Source organism: Aotus nancymaae, unplaced genomic scaffold (genome assembly GCF_030222135.1).
Source record: "Aotus nancymaae isolate 86718 unplaced genomic scaffold, 86718_ANA_hifiasm-v0.15.2.pri h1tg000141l, whole genome shotgun sequence".
Taxonomy (NCBI): Eukaryota; Metazoa; Chordata; class Mammalia; order Primates; family Aotidae; genus Aotus; species Aotus nancymaae.
Genome location: NW_026988556.1, coordinates 390,893 through 407,341, shown reverse-complemented (window position 1 = coordinate 407,341; position 16,449 = coordinate 390,893). Strand labels below are relative to the sequence as shown.

The 16,449-nt window shown below is 55.0% G+C and overlaps 1 protein-coding gene and 1 pseudogene across 1 annotated transcript in view; one reads left to right on the top strand and one right to left on the bottom strand.

Annotated features, from left to right (window-relative positions):
• Window positions 1-16,449, top strand: part of LOC135272880 (GTP-binding protein 4-like) — a 691,440-nt pseudogene that overhangs the window by 596,155 nt on the left and 78,836 nt on the right.
• The window catches only part of LOC135272870 (polycystin-1-like protein 1), a 36,624-nt gene that overhangs the window by 4,077 nt on the left and 16,098 nt on the right, over window positions 1-16,449 (bottom strand). The window contains exons 3-4 of the mRNA XM_064371584.1: window positions 8,191-8,372; window positions 1,715-1,875 (exon numbers count right to left, since the gene is read on the bottom strand). Coding sequence (XP_064227654.1) covers window positions 1,715-1,875; window positions 8,191-8,372 — 343 coding nt within the window. The remainder of the gene's footprint in view (window positions 1-1,714; window positions 1,876-8,190; window positions 8,373-16,449) is intronic.

Sequence of the window (16,449 nt, the reverse complement as noted above, 5' to 3'; positions counted from 1 at the left end):
GTAGAAGGTAGGTTTCACAGTGATTGCACCTGGTGTTTGCTCTTCCAAGTCAGGGGGTGGGGTCTGCTGAATCCTATGCATTCCCAGGCTTGGCTTATTCATGGTTGTTCTATAAACAACTTGGGGTGCATAGGGTTTCTCTTAATCCTCACTCCCTTGTCCGTCAGTAAGTGATATGGTTTGGATGTTCTGCCCCTCCAGGTCTCATGTTGAAACATAATCCCCAGTGTTGGAGGGGAGTCTGGTGGGAGGTGCTTAGGTCATGGGGGCGGATCCCTCACCAATGACTCCTTAGTGCCCTCCTTGCTGTAATGAGTGAGCTCTTGCTCTGAGTTCGTAGGAGATTTAAAGGAGCTTGGCATCTGCTCTGCCGCCTCGCTCCTTCTCTCACCATGTGATGCGTCGGCTCCCTTTTGCACTCCTCTATGAGTAAAAGCTTCCTGGGGCCTCATCAGAGGCAGATGCTAGCAGCATGCTTCCTGTACAGTCTGCAGAACCATAAGCCAAAGTAAACCACTTTTCTTTATAAACTACCCAGCCCAGGTATTCCTTTATAGCAGTGCAAGAAGGGACTAATACAGCAAGTAGCTAGTATAACAGTTTTCAAAACTGCTGTTAGAATTTATGATGAAGGATCAAGAGCAAAGAAAAAATGCCACGAGCATATAAATGACCTCTCAATAAAGTAAACTTTTCCTTGCAATCATGGGAGAGCCCAATTTTTTGAGACACATCCATCTAAGGGCCATGATTCACTTTGCTGAAAGTCTAACCACTGGATGTGTTTTCCCTGCAGGTTCCTCTCATCTATTCAGCATGGACTCTGATTCAGAAAACTCAATTTACCTAAAAGAATTTGGAATGCCTCTCTTGCCAAGAAGGGCACAATCACCCTATATGTCTTCATGTCCCTGTAGCCGCTGAGGCCAGCTGTACCCACAGCTCTACTTGTGGAAGCTTTGTATGGCCTCATGGAGGGGATCTTTAAGAAACGTGAAGGTCAGCCGGGGCTTGGCACCAGCTCTGTTGTAGGAGCTGGCTCTCCAGCTCAGAAATAAAGCTCCTCTGCTTGCCATTGAGAGCCACCTCTCTGATCACAAATAACGCCAGGTGAGAACTCAGTCTCATGACTGGTTCAAACCTTTGTGTGCTGCAGTACCCAGTGTCCTTCACCAGTGCCCGGCACGCTCCACACATTCCATCTAGCCCTGACACCACTCTGTGAAGTTGTAAGGTCTTCATCTTTCACTCAAGAAAATTAAATCTTGAGCTGCTTAAAGCCACCAGCTGGTACTGTGGAATCAAGGACTGGAACCTTCCACCCTGGTTCTTCTGCTCGTTCCTCACCGTGCAGCTGCCCCAAAAGACAGGTGAGGGGGTGAGGGACACAGCCCTCTGGGCAGTGCATCACATCTCAGGTCCTTCCGAATGTGGCTTTAGCTCAATAAAACTGCCTACACGGATGTTGGGCGCAGCCTCCCATATCACACTGAGGTCAGAGGCAGCCCTCGAGTGTGTCACCTCTTCTGCCGGTGCCTCACAAGTGTTCACACGGATTGTAGAGGCAAGAGGGCTGGGGAAGCACGACAGACCCTTCACCAGGCAGATCAGACACACTGGGTTACGCCAATTGTATTTTGAAACATTTTAGAAATCTTACAATAACCCTGAGTTTTTTACTCAGACAATGAAATAAAGCCATCAGTCTTTTTACCTTCTATCCTATTGTTATCTGTTGCATTGACTAAAAAGAGATCCCAGGAATAAGACAGGTTTGACATTTCACCACAGTCCTCACATACAGCTTGAAGAGAGAGTTCGTCATTCCGGTTGACAAAGGTGTCTTTAAAGCTGACCCAGGAGATCTGGAGGAATCTGAAACATGTACCTTGGCTTCAGATCTTAGGAAAATAATGTGAGGGTTATTTGGTCACATTAATTCGTGTCAGGCATATTTAAATCACCCTACTTTGGATCTTTATTAAGGGAACTGAATAGCAATGTCACAGCACATATGATGGCACATACGGAGTGGCCAACACTGTGCCACGCTCAACACTAGCGTGATCTGCTTGAACATCCATGAGATCCAGTGAGGCAAGCACACCGCCACTCTACAGAGTTCAGAGAGGCTGTGCAGCCTGTCCGAGTCACACAGCAGTGAGGGCAGAGCCAGGCCCGGCCAAGGTCCCTCTGTCTCCAAGCCTGGGCTCCGGCCCAGCTCTCCACACTAGAGCAGCTGCCACCACGTGGCTTCTCCTCACTGCCCCACCTCAGGGCTGGCTTCCACCAGCCACAAACCCATCCCCTCCTGAACCCTCCCTGTGGCCATCCACCTTTGCCATTCCCACACGGCCTCAGATGCTCACAGAGAAAGAAGTCTCCACTGCCTTGCCCCGCCTCCTCCCTGCGCAGGGTTGTGGGTGATGGGCAACACACATCCCACGCCCACAGGCTGGTGCCCACTTCCTTTGGGCCTGCTTTGCATGGCTGCCTGCTTGCAAGCTCTCCAGCCTCTTTGCTGACCCAGCACTTTCTGGAGTGCACTTTTATGGTTTTTCATGATATCACAGGGGTGGGTTGGGATTTCACAGATTTATTTCCTGTGGGACTCAGGGAGGCTTTAAAAGGCCAGGTTGGGGCCGGGCATGGTGGCTCACGCCTATAGTCCCAGCACTTTGGGAGGCCGAGGTGGGTGGATCACCTGAGGTAGGGAGTTTGAGATCAGCCTGACCAACATGGAGAAACCTCATCTCTACTAAAAATACAAAATTAGCCGGGCGTGGTGGCGCATGCCTGAAATCCAAGCTACTGGGGAAGCTGAGGCAGAAGAATCGCTTAAACCCAGGAGGCAGAGGTTGCGGTGAGCCGAGATCGTGCCATTGCACTCCAGCTTGGACAACAAGAGCAAAACTCTGTCTCAAAAAAAAAAAAAAAAAAGGCCAGGTTGGTAGACATTCTGGGGTATGCGTGGCACCTGGGGTCTCCCATGCGAACATCCCATGAGTCTCAGACCACGGCCTCAGCATGTGGCTCCCAGCACAAGGGCTGAGGGGCCATGGTGGGAGAGGCCACACAGCATCCTTGCCCGGCACTGGGCCCAGGCGGTCTGTGTGTGTGAAAGGGCCCATCCATGTGTGTGCAGAGTGGGATGACAGGGGTGCAGATGGACACGGGCAAAGAGAGGTCCCTCCAGCCCCAGACCTCCTGGGGACATCATCCACACAGGTCCGGACCTTCCCGACAGGATCAAAAGAGGTTCACCCGACAGTGTTGGCACATATCGAAAGAATTTTGTTTTTTTTTAAGATGGAGTCTTGCTCTGTCACCCAGGCTGGAATGCAGTGGCACGATCTTGGCTAACTGCAACATCCGCCTCCTGGGTTCAAGTGATTCCTCTGCCTCAGCCTCCCAAGTAGCTGGGACCACAGGAGAATGCCACTACACCCGGCTAATTTTTGTATTATTAGAAGAGACAGAGTTTCACCATGTTGGCCAGGATGGTCTAGATCTCTTGACCTCGTGATCCGCCTGCCTCGGCCTCCCAAAGTGTGGAGATTACAGACGTGAGCCACCGTGCCTGGCAGAAATAATATTTTAAAATAATTTCTGTAATTATCTCATGAGTAGCAGAAGTGTATAATACGTTACATTTTTGGATTAAAAGTATTTAATTTGTGAAATTTAATGATTTAAGTTGTGCCCAATTGTTGTAGACTTGTATCTGGCATTTCTTCACTTTTAATACATACCCAAAGCCTCAAATAACAGTCAGTGGTCTGGGCCTGTGGGGACCCCTGGGCAGCGCTGTGTGACCTTAGGGTCCACTATGGCATGGCCCACTCTTATCTACTGAGCCTTGTCTTCATGGCTCTAATCTTGAAACCCTGAATTCCAGTCTGGGGCATGACCTTCCAAGCAGTCTTTCTGATCTCTGAGGACAGCAGATTTTCTTCCTTCTCCAGGAAGCCTTCCCAAGCCACCCAGCCCACAAATAGGACCATAGTAACTGCCCAGGCCCCTTGCCCCTACCGTTCATGATGGAAGCAACTCAGCCTGCCTGGGGTCTTCCACGTGACATGTAGGGCTATGGGCAGAGGGTCAGTCCCAGCACTGCTTCCTGGGTGGGTGCCAGCTTGCAGCCCCCACAGGAGAGTGGCCAAAGCAGGTGCGCCTGGGCTCCTGCTCCATCCCTGCTGCTCACTTACATAATGATCCAACCCCTTAGAGGGGAGGCTGGGAAAGAGCTGCAACCCATGCCCACCCCTGCGCTTAGCTTGGTCCTGGTATCCTGTGTTTGGTGTCTGGGGGCTGCACTTCACCCATGGGTGCTATTCTGGCCTCAGTGCTACAGGGGTTCTGGGTTTGGGACACAGCACTTCTTTGCCCCTGCACCTTTCACAGTCTCAGACATCATAACTGGGCCCACACTGCTGTCCCCTCAGCCCTGTGATGGCTGGAAGGCCTGGGCAGAGGCCCTGAAACCCCTGGCTGGGAACTTTATGGCTTTGCCTCCTGGCTTTAGCCCCAAGCCCCAGGACAGTCCCCGATCTTTTGGACAGATGCTGCGATGGGAGGGTTCCCACTGAAGTTCCACTTGGAACCCCCTGCTCTGCCAGCTTTAGCCAGTGTGCTTGGCTGTCAGATGCTGCCCAGACATCAGCCTGGTAACGGGGATCGCTTCCCCAGCCGCTTTCTGAACAGCCCTCTCCTCCTTCTTTGCAGTGAGAATCCCACATGGCCAAACTCCAAACTTCTTGCTGTGCACAGCAGATTCCTTTCACAGATGCTAGCACCAGGTGGGAGCAGACACTTGTGAGCTGAGCTGTGCTGAATGCAGGGCAGGTGGTACCTGAAGGCTGAGTCAGGACGGGGGGACAGGAACTCCTGGGCCTCAGAAGAGTTCCGGCCACCACTGGAGACCCTCAGCATCACAAGGAACTGATCATAGCTGTCACTAAGCCACTGTGCCTCAAAGGAAACAGTGGGAGCCCCCGGCATCTAGTTGGTGTGCAGTGGAGGGGCTGAAGCAGGGATGTCCTGGGGAGCTGGCGGTGGTGCATTCCCAGTGATACCTGTTGGAGAAGTCATCGGAGTGGCTGAGGGGAGCATCGGGCAGAGTCAGGACCACCCTGTGTCACTGTATGGATTTTTCCCGGGTGAGGGGGACCGTAGAGGACATGTGGCTAGAGATTTGCTTCCCACATTTTCTCCCATAGGTAAGGTGGGAGGTGGCAAAGGGGCATCAGCACCACCATCTGGGGTGGTCTCAGGCCCCTCCTGACTCATGGAGGCTGACTCCAGGCAGCCTTATTTCTGGCCACCCCAGGCTTCCTACCCCTTCTCTGTGCACATTGACCTCCTCTGCTCACATCACTGCCACTTCCCAAGTTACACAGCTGTGCTGCCGTCAAGTATTTCCCAGACACTGCACCCTACCCTCGTGACAGCTCCATGTGACAGAGAAGAATGCTACGTGAGCCCAAGTTTAGGAAGAAAATCCATTTGGGAGGCCTCAGAGAGCTTCCCAGTAGCACAGCTAGTGAGGAGTCTGTGAGACGAACTTCAGGCATCTCTCCTCCCAGTCTCACAGTGTTTCTGCAATATAACACTTGTCACACCCAGCAAAATAAACATGGCTGCTCCAACCAGGTCAAGCGGGAAGACAACGTCATCCCCAACCTTGAACAGGTCTTACTCTAGCAGGGACGCACATTCAAACATGCAGTTCCAGTAGGGAGGAAATGCTGCCATGGAAATGTTTGTGGCTAGGAAGGCCTGGCCCCATCCTGCAGCCATAAGCCCTTTTCAGAGGTGCCACCTAAATCTGAACTGCTATTGATCTTTTAAAGACACTTCCCTGTCTGGTGTGCAGGCACCTCATTCTAGACCTCTCTGTTTCCAGAGCCTGCATAGAGAGGCACTGTGATGACTCAGGAACCACCCCGCTCAGCAGGAGCACTGCTTCCGGCTCACGGGCTGTGCAGAACAACTGCCCCTGGGATTTAGCTGGAATATTCTGTACTCCCAGGGAGGAAATTCAGCTCATTTCAGCAGCCACATACAGAGCTCTTGTTTTCGGGCATCGTGCTGGGTGCTAGAACATGGGGATGTGAAGATGAGAAAGACACAGCCTCTGTCTCCTTAGGTTGGGTGCAGGGAAGGCTGCAGCCAGCTGAGGGCTTTTCCAGAGCATGTGCATGGATCAAATTGGTGAATCCAAGCAGCCTTTGCATCCTCTCAACTCAAGAAACACCAAATCCTACATTTGTAATACAGCAAATATGTGTGATCACAGAGGTTGGGAAACAGAGCAATTCATCTATTGCTTTTTAAGTAAATATTCCCTGACTAGTTACCATGTGCCCGGCATAGGGGACGTGTCAAATAAGAGCCCTGCCCTCCAGAGCTTAGATCACTCAGTTAACAGTGACCACAGTAAGTGAGGAAAGGCTGGATGTCAGGGGTGACTACTGTAAAGAAAGAGGCCATCAGATCAGGGCAGGATCTGTCATTTTGGAGTCTCAGGGTGGGCCTCACTGGGATGGGAATATTTGAGCAGTGAGTAAAAGGAAGGGGATGATGGCAGACATTTGGTGAACTGAGTGACGAGCTGCAGAAGGAACCCTTGCTGTAAAGAGCTGAGAGAGACGCAAGCTGGGTAAGTCCAAGGAGGGGCAGGAAGGCCCGTTTGCAGTGAGCTGTGGAGGCAGGAAGGGACAGCTGAAGCTGCAGTGGGTCAGGGGAGGTCACGTCAGCCTCATCGGCAGTGTGAGGACTTTGGCTTTTACTCTTGAGTGAAAAGGGGGCGCTAGAGGGTCGAGCTGTAACTAAGGTCTTCTGACTGTTTTTAAAAGAATCTGTCTCCAAAAGGAGGGAGGGTGGGAAACAGGTGAGGAATGAGAAATTACCTAATGGGTACAATGTACAGCAATGATTGCATTAAAAGTCTAGACTTTAACACTAAAAATTCAGGCAATGGTTACATTAAAAGTCTAGACTCTAACACCACCAATATATCCATGTAACAAAACTGCACTCACATCCCCTAAATCAAAAAGAATAAAAACCAATACTACTAGAAAAAGAACCCATCCTTGCCTTGGAGACAGGGCTGCAGGAGAGGATGGCAGTGTGAAGACTGGCCAGGAGATCTTAGGGAGATGAGCCCAAGCCCCTGGCAGCTCAAACCAGGATGTACAGGGGGTTGGGGAGGTGGAGGGAAACTCATGTTTAAGGGAGGGCCAAAAAAAAAAAGAAGAAGTAGTAAAAGATGCTGCTAAAAATTTTTGGGTGTGTTGGCTCATGCCTGTAATCCCAGCACTTTGGGAGGCCGAAGCGGGCAGATCATTTCAGGTCAGGAGTTTAAAACTAGCCTGGCCAACATGGTGAAACCTGTCTCTACTAAAAATACAAAAATTAGCCAGGCATAGAGGCATGTACCTGCAGTCTCAGCTACTTGGGAGGCTGAGGCAGAAGAATGGCTTGAACCCGGGAGGCAGAGTTTGCAGTGAGCTGAGATCAAGCCACTGCACTGCAGCCTAGGCAACAGGGTGAGACCCTATCAAAAAAAAAAAGAGAAAGAAGATTTTGGTCTGAGCGACTGGAAAGGCCCTTCCATGGGTGCAGAAGGCAGGTGCGTGGCTGAGGTGTATCGAGGCTGTCCAGAGGGGGTGCTGGATGGAGGCCAGGACTCTCAGCCTGGAGTCCAGGGAGCGGTCTAAACAGAGAATCCCTGTTTGAGGCTATTGCACATAGACCATGGATGGATCCACATCAGGACCTTGGCTGAGGCCATAGGCGGGAAGGAGTGTGGATGGAGAAGAGGACCAAGGCCTGAACTGGGGCAGCCTCCAGCAACAGGAGATCTACCCACCTGGAGATGAGTAACCCTTGGAAACCAAGCCTCCCACACACCACAGCATCTCACCAACCAAGAATTTAATAATAGTGATACTCAAACTCCACATTCCAAAACAGATCACTCTTTAAACACCACCTTAAAAAGTGACCTACATTTTACTTCCACTCTTTTCCTCAATTCCCTTATATTTTGATCCTAAATAAAGCAGTTAAACTTATGAAATGCACTTAAAATTTAAAACTGCTAATAGCCTCCGATGTTCCAGAGCCTGCATTTGCAGAAGGCACAGTCTGAGCTGCACAGCTCTGTGTGTGGGTGGTGCTCACCTGAGACTGGCCCCAGGGTTGTCAGGGTCGAAGGACTGGGTCCCTCTGAGGACAATGGGGGATGAAGCGGTCCTAGAGAAGAACAGGTGTGTGCCCTCGGAGATCACACTGACAGGGGCCTGGGCCTGCACCTCCAGGCCCACACAGTAGTTGCTGTACACCACACTGCCTTCAATCTGAACCTGTGGAGCCAAGAACAGAGGATGTCATGCAGGGACAAGGCAGGAACTCGCTGGAGAAACACACTCATCTGAAAATTAGAAAGGAAACTGAAGAGTTTCAATGCATTCCTGGCTATAAGTCAAACAGTCATGTTAGTCAAAATAATCACTCTACTATGCGCCATGAGAGCTGTGGCTAGAATCCACAAGAGCGTGGACATCTTCCTATCCAAGCCTGTGTTCATGTACAAAGTTGGGCATTTCCCAGCTTGTGAACACAATAGAGACTTTCCATGCGTGCACATCTTACGGTTTTCAAACCTCCTCCTTCCACAGTGAATTGTTCCATGCTCCTGGCTTTTGTTCAGCCCCCTTCACCTATCTTAGAACTGCTTCTTTCTAACCCCCAAAGATATCATGGACTTTAGGAAACTTAAATGAAATTTAAGACAAATACTTTTAAACCCAGGAATAGCAGAACAAATTATAAATAAGGCATTCACATTGTTCTTTTAAAAATTTGATGCAGCCAGGCGTGGTAGCTCATGCCTGTAATCCCAGTACTTGAGGAGGCCAAGGCAGGTGGATTGCTTGAGCTCAGGAGTTTGAGAGCAGTCTGGGCAACATGGTGAAACCTCATTCCTACTACAAATACAAAAATTAGCCTGGCGTGCTGGTGCATGCCTGTAATCCAAGCTACTTGGGAGGCTGAGGCATGAGAATCACTTGAACTCAGGAGACCAGGAGTGGGAGGCTGCAGTGAGCTGAGATCATACCACTACACTCCAGCCTGGGCAACAGAGTGAGACCCTGTCAAAAAAAAAAAAGTCTGATGCAATTTGAAAACATACAGTTGAACACTTGCTGTTCTGTCACTGGGTCTCAGCCTGTCACTCTAGATTTCCTTCAGATGCACACAGTTCTCTGCTGGTCAGTCTCCTGAGTGGGACCATAGATAACAGAAGAGCTGCAGGATCAGAACTCCCATTTCCACCTCAACCTCTACTCGCTCAGCCTCTCCAGCCCCAAGGAGCCGCTGAGAATGTTCCAAGTATATACAGAGGCTGAAGGAGGCACAATGCAGGGAGCTGCTTGGGGAAGATGGAGGGATGGCCAAGAGCAAAGGAAACCTGAGGCTCTGACGGAAATCAGAGACAGCACAAGTTACCTTCTCGGTCAGAGAGTCTCAGACCTAGAGAAAGACACAGGTCCCCTGTAAAGACACTGAAGAACACAGAGGTGGCTCCCGGCTCACAGTCAAGCCTCCCTCGGAGCTCCTGTTACCTGGCCCGTCCACAGGCTGGACACACGTTCTATGGCTTGTCGGGCTGAATTTAAAAATTATGTAATTTATAAATTAGAAAGCAGAGTTTTATTTTTTAAGAAAGGAATTATCTGCAGGAAGTGTAGTCTCTGGCTAAAAAATTGAAAGTAAGTATTTTGAGGAGGGAGGGAGGGGCAAGACAGGAATTTAAGTTGAATGGGCTATCCCATATTCACAGTATACAGGAGCTATGGATATTTATGGAAGAGGATTGTGTTTTTGTGTAATAAGTAAACATATACATGTGTTTTATGTTTACTTTTGGGTGGAGACAATATTGGAATGTATTATAATTAGGTCTTTTATGTTAAAAGGTGAAACAGGGGCATGAAGGCACTTAAATGTGTAGTCTATAAAACTGGGCAGAATTAGCTTATGGTTGGTGGTTTTTTATTAGGAAAAAGTTATAGAAATTAGGTTTTTGTTTAATTAAAGATGTAGTTATGACTTGAGGAATAGGACGGTTTTGTCAGCTGATGTTTGGTGGTTGTAGAGTTGTAATTGTTTTAATATTGTTTATTTTAAAGCTGGTATTTGTTTAGCTGATAGAGAAAAGGGGAGAAAACATCCTGTGGCAATGAGAACACAGTTTATTTTTTAATTGTAGGACTGTGTGACTTCACCCTTGCCTGGCATCGCCTTAGGTCTTGTTTATAATTTGATATCTTATTATCATAGAGAGTATGTCCTGGCCAGGCGTGGTGAGTCACGCCTGTAATCCCAGCACTTTGGAAGGCTAAGGCAGGCAGATTGCTTGAGCCCAGGAGTTTGAGAGCAGCCTGGGCAACAGGCTGATACTCCATCTCTACAAAAAAATTCACCAGGCATGGAGGTATGCACATGTAATCCCAGCTACTCAGGCGGCTGAGGCAGAAGTATTACTTGAGCCCAGGAGGTAGAGGTTGCAATGAGCTGAGATCACAGCCATTGCACTCCAGCCTGGACAACAGAGTGAGACCCTGTCTTGAAAAAAAAAAAAAGAGGGGAGTCTGTTCTGTTCTGTCAGTCTTATAATCTCTATTTTAACATTAAGGTTGATCAGTTGTTGTGTCTAAACTGTAAAAGGGAGAGGAATAATGAGGCATGGCAGGGAACTTTATTTTTCAAGGTTTTTCTGGGTCCCCTTGGCCAAGAGAGGGTTTGTTCAGTTGGTTGGGGGTCTTAGGATTTTATTTTTAGTTTACAGGCTCCATCTACCTCCTTCACTTTCTGCCCCCGCACCGTTTGCCGCTGGACTCCCCCACCGCGACTGGCTCACCGTACTTCGTCTCCTTCTGCCCCCGCACCGTTTAACGCTGGACTCTCCCGTCCCAACCGGCTCACTGTCCCTGGTCTCCTTCTGCCCCTTCACCTTTTGCCCCTGAACTCTCCGGCCGCGACCTGCTCACCTTCCCTCGTCTCCTTTTGCCCCCGCACCGTTTGCCCCTGGATTCTCCGACAGCGATCCGCTCACCTTACCTGGTCTCCTCCTGTCCCCGCACCGTTTGCCGCTGCACTCTCCCGCCGCGACCGGCTCCCGGTCCCTCATCTCCTTCTGCCCCGGCACCGTTTGCCGCTGGACTCTCCCTCCGCGACCGGCTCACCTTCCCCACCGTTTGCCGCTGGACTCTCCCGCAGCAACCCGCTCACCTTCCCCACCGTTTGCCACTGCACTCTCCCGCAGCGACCGGCTCACCGTCCCTGGTCTCCTTCTGACCCCGCACCGTTTGAACCTGGACTCTCTCGTCGCGATCGGCTCACCGTCCCTGGTCTCCTTCTGCCCGCGCACAGGTTTGCCCCTGGACTCTCCCGCTGTGACCTGCTCACCGTCCCTTGTCTCCTGTCCACGCAGCGTTTGCCGCTGGACTCTCTCGCCGCGACCGGCTTACCGTCCCTGGTCTCCTTCTGCCGTCCCCGGTCTCCTTCTGCCCCGGCAACCTTTACCGCTGGGCTCTCCCGCAGCGACCCGCGCACCTTACCTGGTCTCCTTTTGAACCCGCACCGTTTGCCACTGGACTCTCTCGACGCGATCGGTTCACCGTTCCTGGTCTCCTGTCCCCGCACCTTTTGAACCTGGACTCTCCGGCCGCAACCGGCTCACCGTCCCTGGTCACGTTCTGTCCACGCACCGTTTGCCACTGGACTCTGCCGCCGAGAGAGGAACACCTTCCCCACCGTTTACCGCTGGACTCTCACGCCGTGACCCACTCACCTTCCCCACCCTCTGCCGCTGCACTCTCCCACCGCGACCGGCTCACCGTCCCTGTTCTCCTTCTGCCCCCGCACCCTTTGCCGCTGGGCTCCCCCGCAGCGACCCGCTCACCTTACCTGGTCTCCTTCTGACCGCGCACCGTTTGCCGCTGGACTCTCTCGCCGCGATCGGCTCACCGTCCCTGGTCTCCTTCTGTCCACGCACCCTTTGCCGCTGGACTCTCCCGCCGCAACCGGCTCACCGTCCCTTGTCTCCTTCTGTCCGCGCACCATTTGCCACTGGAGTCTACCACCGCGACCGGCTCACCTTCCCCACCGTTTGCCCATGCACTCTCCCGCCGCGACCAGCTCACCATTCCTCGTCTTCCGCCCCCGCACCATTTGTCCCTGCACTCTCCCGCCGCGACCGGCTCACCGTCCCTGTTCTCCTTCTGCCCCCGCACCGTTTGCCGCTGGACTCTCCCGCCGCGACCCGCGCACCTTACCTGGTCTCCTTCTGCCCCCGCACCGTTTGCCGCTGGACTCTCCCGCCGCGACCGGGTCACCGTCCCTCGTCTCCTTCTGCCTCCGCACCGTTTGCCGCTGGACTCTCCCGCCGCGACCGGGTCACCATCCCTCGTCTCCTTCTGCCCCCGCACTGTTTGCCCCTGGACTCTCCCGCCGCGACCGGGTCACCGTCCCTCGTTTCCTGCTGCCTCCGAACCGTTTTCTGCTGGACTCTCCCTCCCCGACCGGATCACCGTTCCTGGTCTCCTTCTGTCTCCACATGGTTTGCCCCTGGACTCTCCCGCAGCGACCCGCTCACCTTACCTGGTCTCCTTCTGCACCCGCACCGTTTGCCGCTGGACTCTCCCGCCGCGACCGGGTCACCGTCCCTCGTCTCCTTCTGCCTCCCCACCGTGTGCCTCTGGACTCTCTCGCAGCGACCCGTTCACCTTACCTGGTCTCCTTCTGACCCCGCACCGTTTGCCGATGGACTCTCTCGCCGTGATCGGCTGACCGTCCCTGGTCTCCTGTCCACGCAGCGTTTGCCCCAGAACTCTCCCGCCGCGACGGGCTCACCATCCCTGTTCTCCTTCTGCCCCCACATCATTTGCCGCTGGACTCTCCCGCCGCGATCGGGTCACCGTCCCTCGTCTCCGTCTGCCACCGCACCCTTTTGACCCTGGACTCTCCCGCAGCGACCCGCTCACCTTACCTGTTCTACTACTGACCCCGCACCGTTTGCCACTGGACTCTCTCGCCGCGATCGGCTCACCTTACCTGGTCTCCTTCTGACCCCGCACCGTTTGCCACTGGACTCTCTCTCCGCGATCGGCTCACCGTCCCTGGTCTTCTTCTATCCACGCACCGTTTGCCGCTGGACTCTCCCACCGCAACCGGCTCACCGTCCCTGTTCTCCTTCTGCCCCCGCACAGTTTGCCGCTGGGCTCTCCTGCAGTGACCCGCCCACCTGACCTGGTCTCCTTCTGCCCCCGCACCGTTTGCCGCTGGACTCTCCCGCCGCGACTGGGTCACCGTCCCTCGCCTCCTTCTGCCTCCGCACCGTTTGCCGCTGGACTCTACCTCCCCGACCGGATCACCGTTCCTGGTCTCCTTCTGCCTCCGCATCCTTTGACCCTGGACTCTCCGGCAGCGACCCGCTCACCTTACCTGGTCTCCTTCTGCCCCCGCACAGTTTGCCGCTGGACTCTCCCGCCGCGACCGGGTCACCGTCCCTGGTCTCCTTCTGCCTCCGCACCTTTTGCCCCTGGACTCTCCCGCAGCGACCCGCTCACCTTACCTGGTCTCCTTCTGCCCCCGCACCGTTTGCCGCTGGATTCTCCTGCCAAGACCGGGTCACCGTCCCTCGTCTCCTTCTGCCTCCGCACCGTTTGCCGCTGGACTCTCCCGCAGCGACCGGGTCACCATCCTTCGTCTCCTTCTGCCCCCGCACCATTTGCCCCTGGACTCTCCCGCCGCGACCGAGTCATCGTCCCTCGTTTCCTGCTGCCTCCGCACCGTTTTCCGCTGGACTCTCCCTCCCTGACCAGATCACCGTCCCTGTTCTCCTTCTGTCCCCGCACCGTTTCCCGCTGGGCTCTCCCGCAGCGTCCCGCGCACCTTACCTGGTCTCCTTCTGCCCCCGCACCGTTTTCCGCTGGACTGTCCCGCCGCGACCGGGTCACCGTCCCTCGTTTCCTTCTGCCTCCGCACCGTTTGCCGCTGGACTCTCTCTCCCTGACCAGACCACCGTCCCTGGTCTCCTTCTGCCTCTGCACCGTTTGCCCCTGGACTCTCCCGGAGCAACCCGCTCACCTTACCTGTTCTCCTTCTGACCCCGCACCGTTTGCCGCTGGACTCTCCCGCCGCGACCGGGTCACCGTCCCTCGTCTCCTTCTGCCTCTGCACCGTTTGCCGCTGGACTCTCCCTCCCCGACCGGATCACCGTTCCTGGTCTCCTTCTGCCTCCGCATCCTTTGACCCTGGACTCTCCCGCAGCGACCCGCGCACCTTACCTGGTCTCCTTCTGCCCCCGCACAGTTTGCCGCTGGACTCTCCCGCCGCGACCGGGTCACCATCCCTGGTCTCCTTCTGCCTCCGCACCGTTTGCCCCAGGACTCTCCCGCAGGGACCCGTTCACCTTTCCTGGTCTCCTTCTGCCCCCGCACCGTTTTCCGCTGGACTCTCCCGCCGCGACCGGGTCACCGTCCCTCGTTTCCTTCTGCCTCCGCACCATTTGCCGCTGGACTCTCCCTCCCCGACCAGATCACCGTCCCCCGTCTCCTTCTACCTCCGCACCATTTGCCCCTGGACTCTCCCGCAGCGACCCGCTCACCTTACCTGGTCTCCTTCTGCTCCCGCACCATTTAGGCTGGACTCCCCCGCCGCGACTGGCTCACCGTCCCTGTTCTCCTTCTGCCCCGCACCTTTTCCCGCTGGGCTCTCCCGCAGCGTCCCGCCCACCTTACCTGGTCTCCTTCTGCCCCCGCACCGTTTTCCGCTGAACTCTCCCTCCCCGACCGGATCACCGTTCCTGGTCTCCTTCTGCCTCCGCATCCTTTGACCCTGGACTCTCCCGCAGCGACCCGCTCACCTTACCTGTTCTCCTTCTGACCCAGCACCGTTTGCCGCTGGACTCTCCCGCCGCGACCGCGACCGGGTCACCGTCCCTCGTCTCCTTCTGCCTCCCCACCATTTGCCCCTGGACTCTCCCGCAGCGACCCGCTCACCTTACGTGGTCTCCTTCTGACCCCGCACCGTTTGCCGCTGGACTCTCCCGCCGAGACCGGCTCACCGTCCCTGTTCTCCTTCAGTCCCCGCACCCTTTGCCGCTGGGCTCCTCCGCAGCGACCCGCACAACTTACCTGGTCTCCTTCTGCCCCCGCAGCGTTTGCCGCTGGACTCTCCCACCGCGACCGGGTCTCTGTCCCTCTTCTTCTTCTGTCTCTGCACTGTTTGCCGCTGGACTCTCCCGCCGCGACCGGGTCACCGTCCCTCGTTTCCTTCTACCTCCGCACCGTTTGCCGCTGGACTCTCCCTCCCCGACCAGATAACCGTCCCTGGTCTCCTTCTGCCTCCGAACGGTTTGCTCCTGGACTCTCCCACAGCGACCCGCTCACCTTACCTAGTCTCCTTCTCCCCCGCCCACCGTTTGCCGCTGAACTCTCCTGCCACGACCGGGTCAACATCCCTTGTCTCCTTCTGCCTCCGCACCGTTTGCCCCTGGACTCTCCCGCAGCGACCCGCTCACCTTACCTGGTCTCCTTCTGACCCCGCACCGTTTGCCACTGGACTCTCTCGCCGCGATCGGCTCACCCTCCCTGGTCTCCTTCTATCCACGCACCGTTTGCCGCTGGACTTTCCCGCCGCAACCGGCTCACCGTCCCTGTTCTCCTTCTGCCCCCGCACCGTTTGCCGCTGGGCTCTCCTGCAGTGACCTGCCCACCTTACCTGGTCTCCTTCTGCCCCCGCACCGTTTGCCGCTGCACTCTCCCGCCGCGACCAGGTCACCGTCCCTCGTCTCCTTCTGCCTCCGCACCGTTTGCCGCTGGACTCTCCCGCAGCAACCCGCTCACCTTACCTGGTCTCCTTCTGCCCCCGCACCGTTTGCCGCTGGACTCTCTGGCCGTGATCGGCTGACCGTCCCTGGTCTCCTGTCCACGCAGCGTTTGCCCCTGAACTCTCCCGCCGCGATGGGCTCACCGTCTCTGTTCTCCTTCTTCCTCCGCACCCTTTGCCCCTGGACTCTCCCGCAGCGACCCGCTCACCTTACCTGGTCTCCTTCTGCCCCCGCACCGTTTGCCGCTGAACTCTCCCGCAGCGACCTGCGCACCTTCCCCACCGTTTGCCGCTGCACTCTCCCGCCGCGACCGCCTCACAGTCCCTGTTCTCCTTCTGCCTCCGCACCGTGTGCCCCTGCACTCTCAGGCAGCGACCCGCTCACCTTACCTGGTCTCCTTCTGCCCCCGCACAGTTTGCCGCTGGACTCTCCCGCCGCGACCCGGTCACCGTCCCTCGTCTCCTTCTGCCTCTGCCCCGTTTGCCACTGGACTCTCCCACCGAGACCGGCTCACCGTCCCTGTTCTCCTTCTGCCCCCGCAC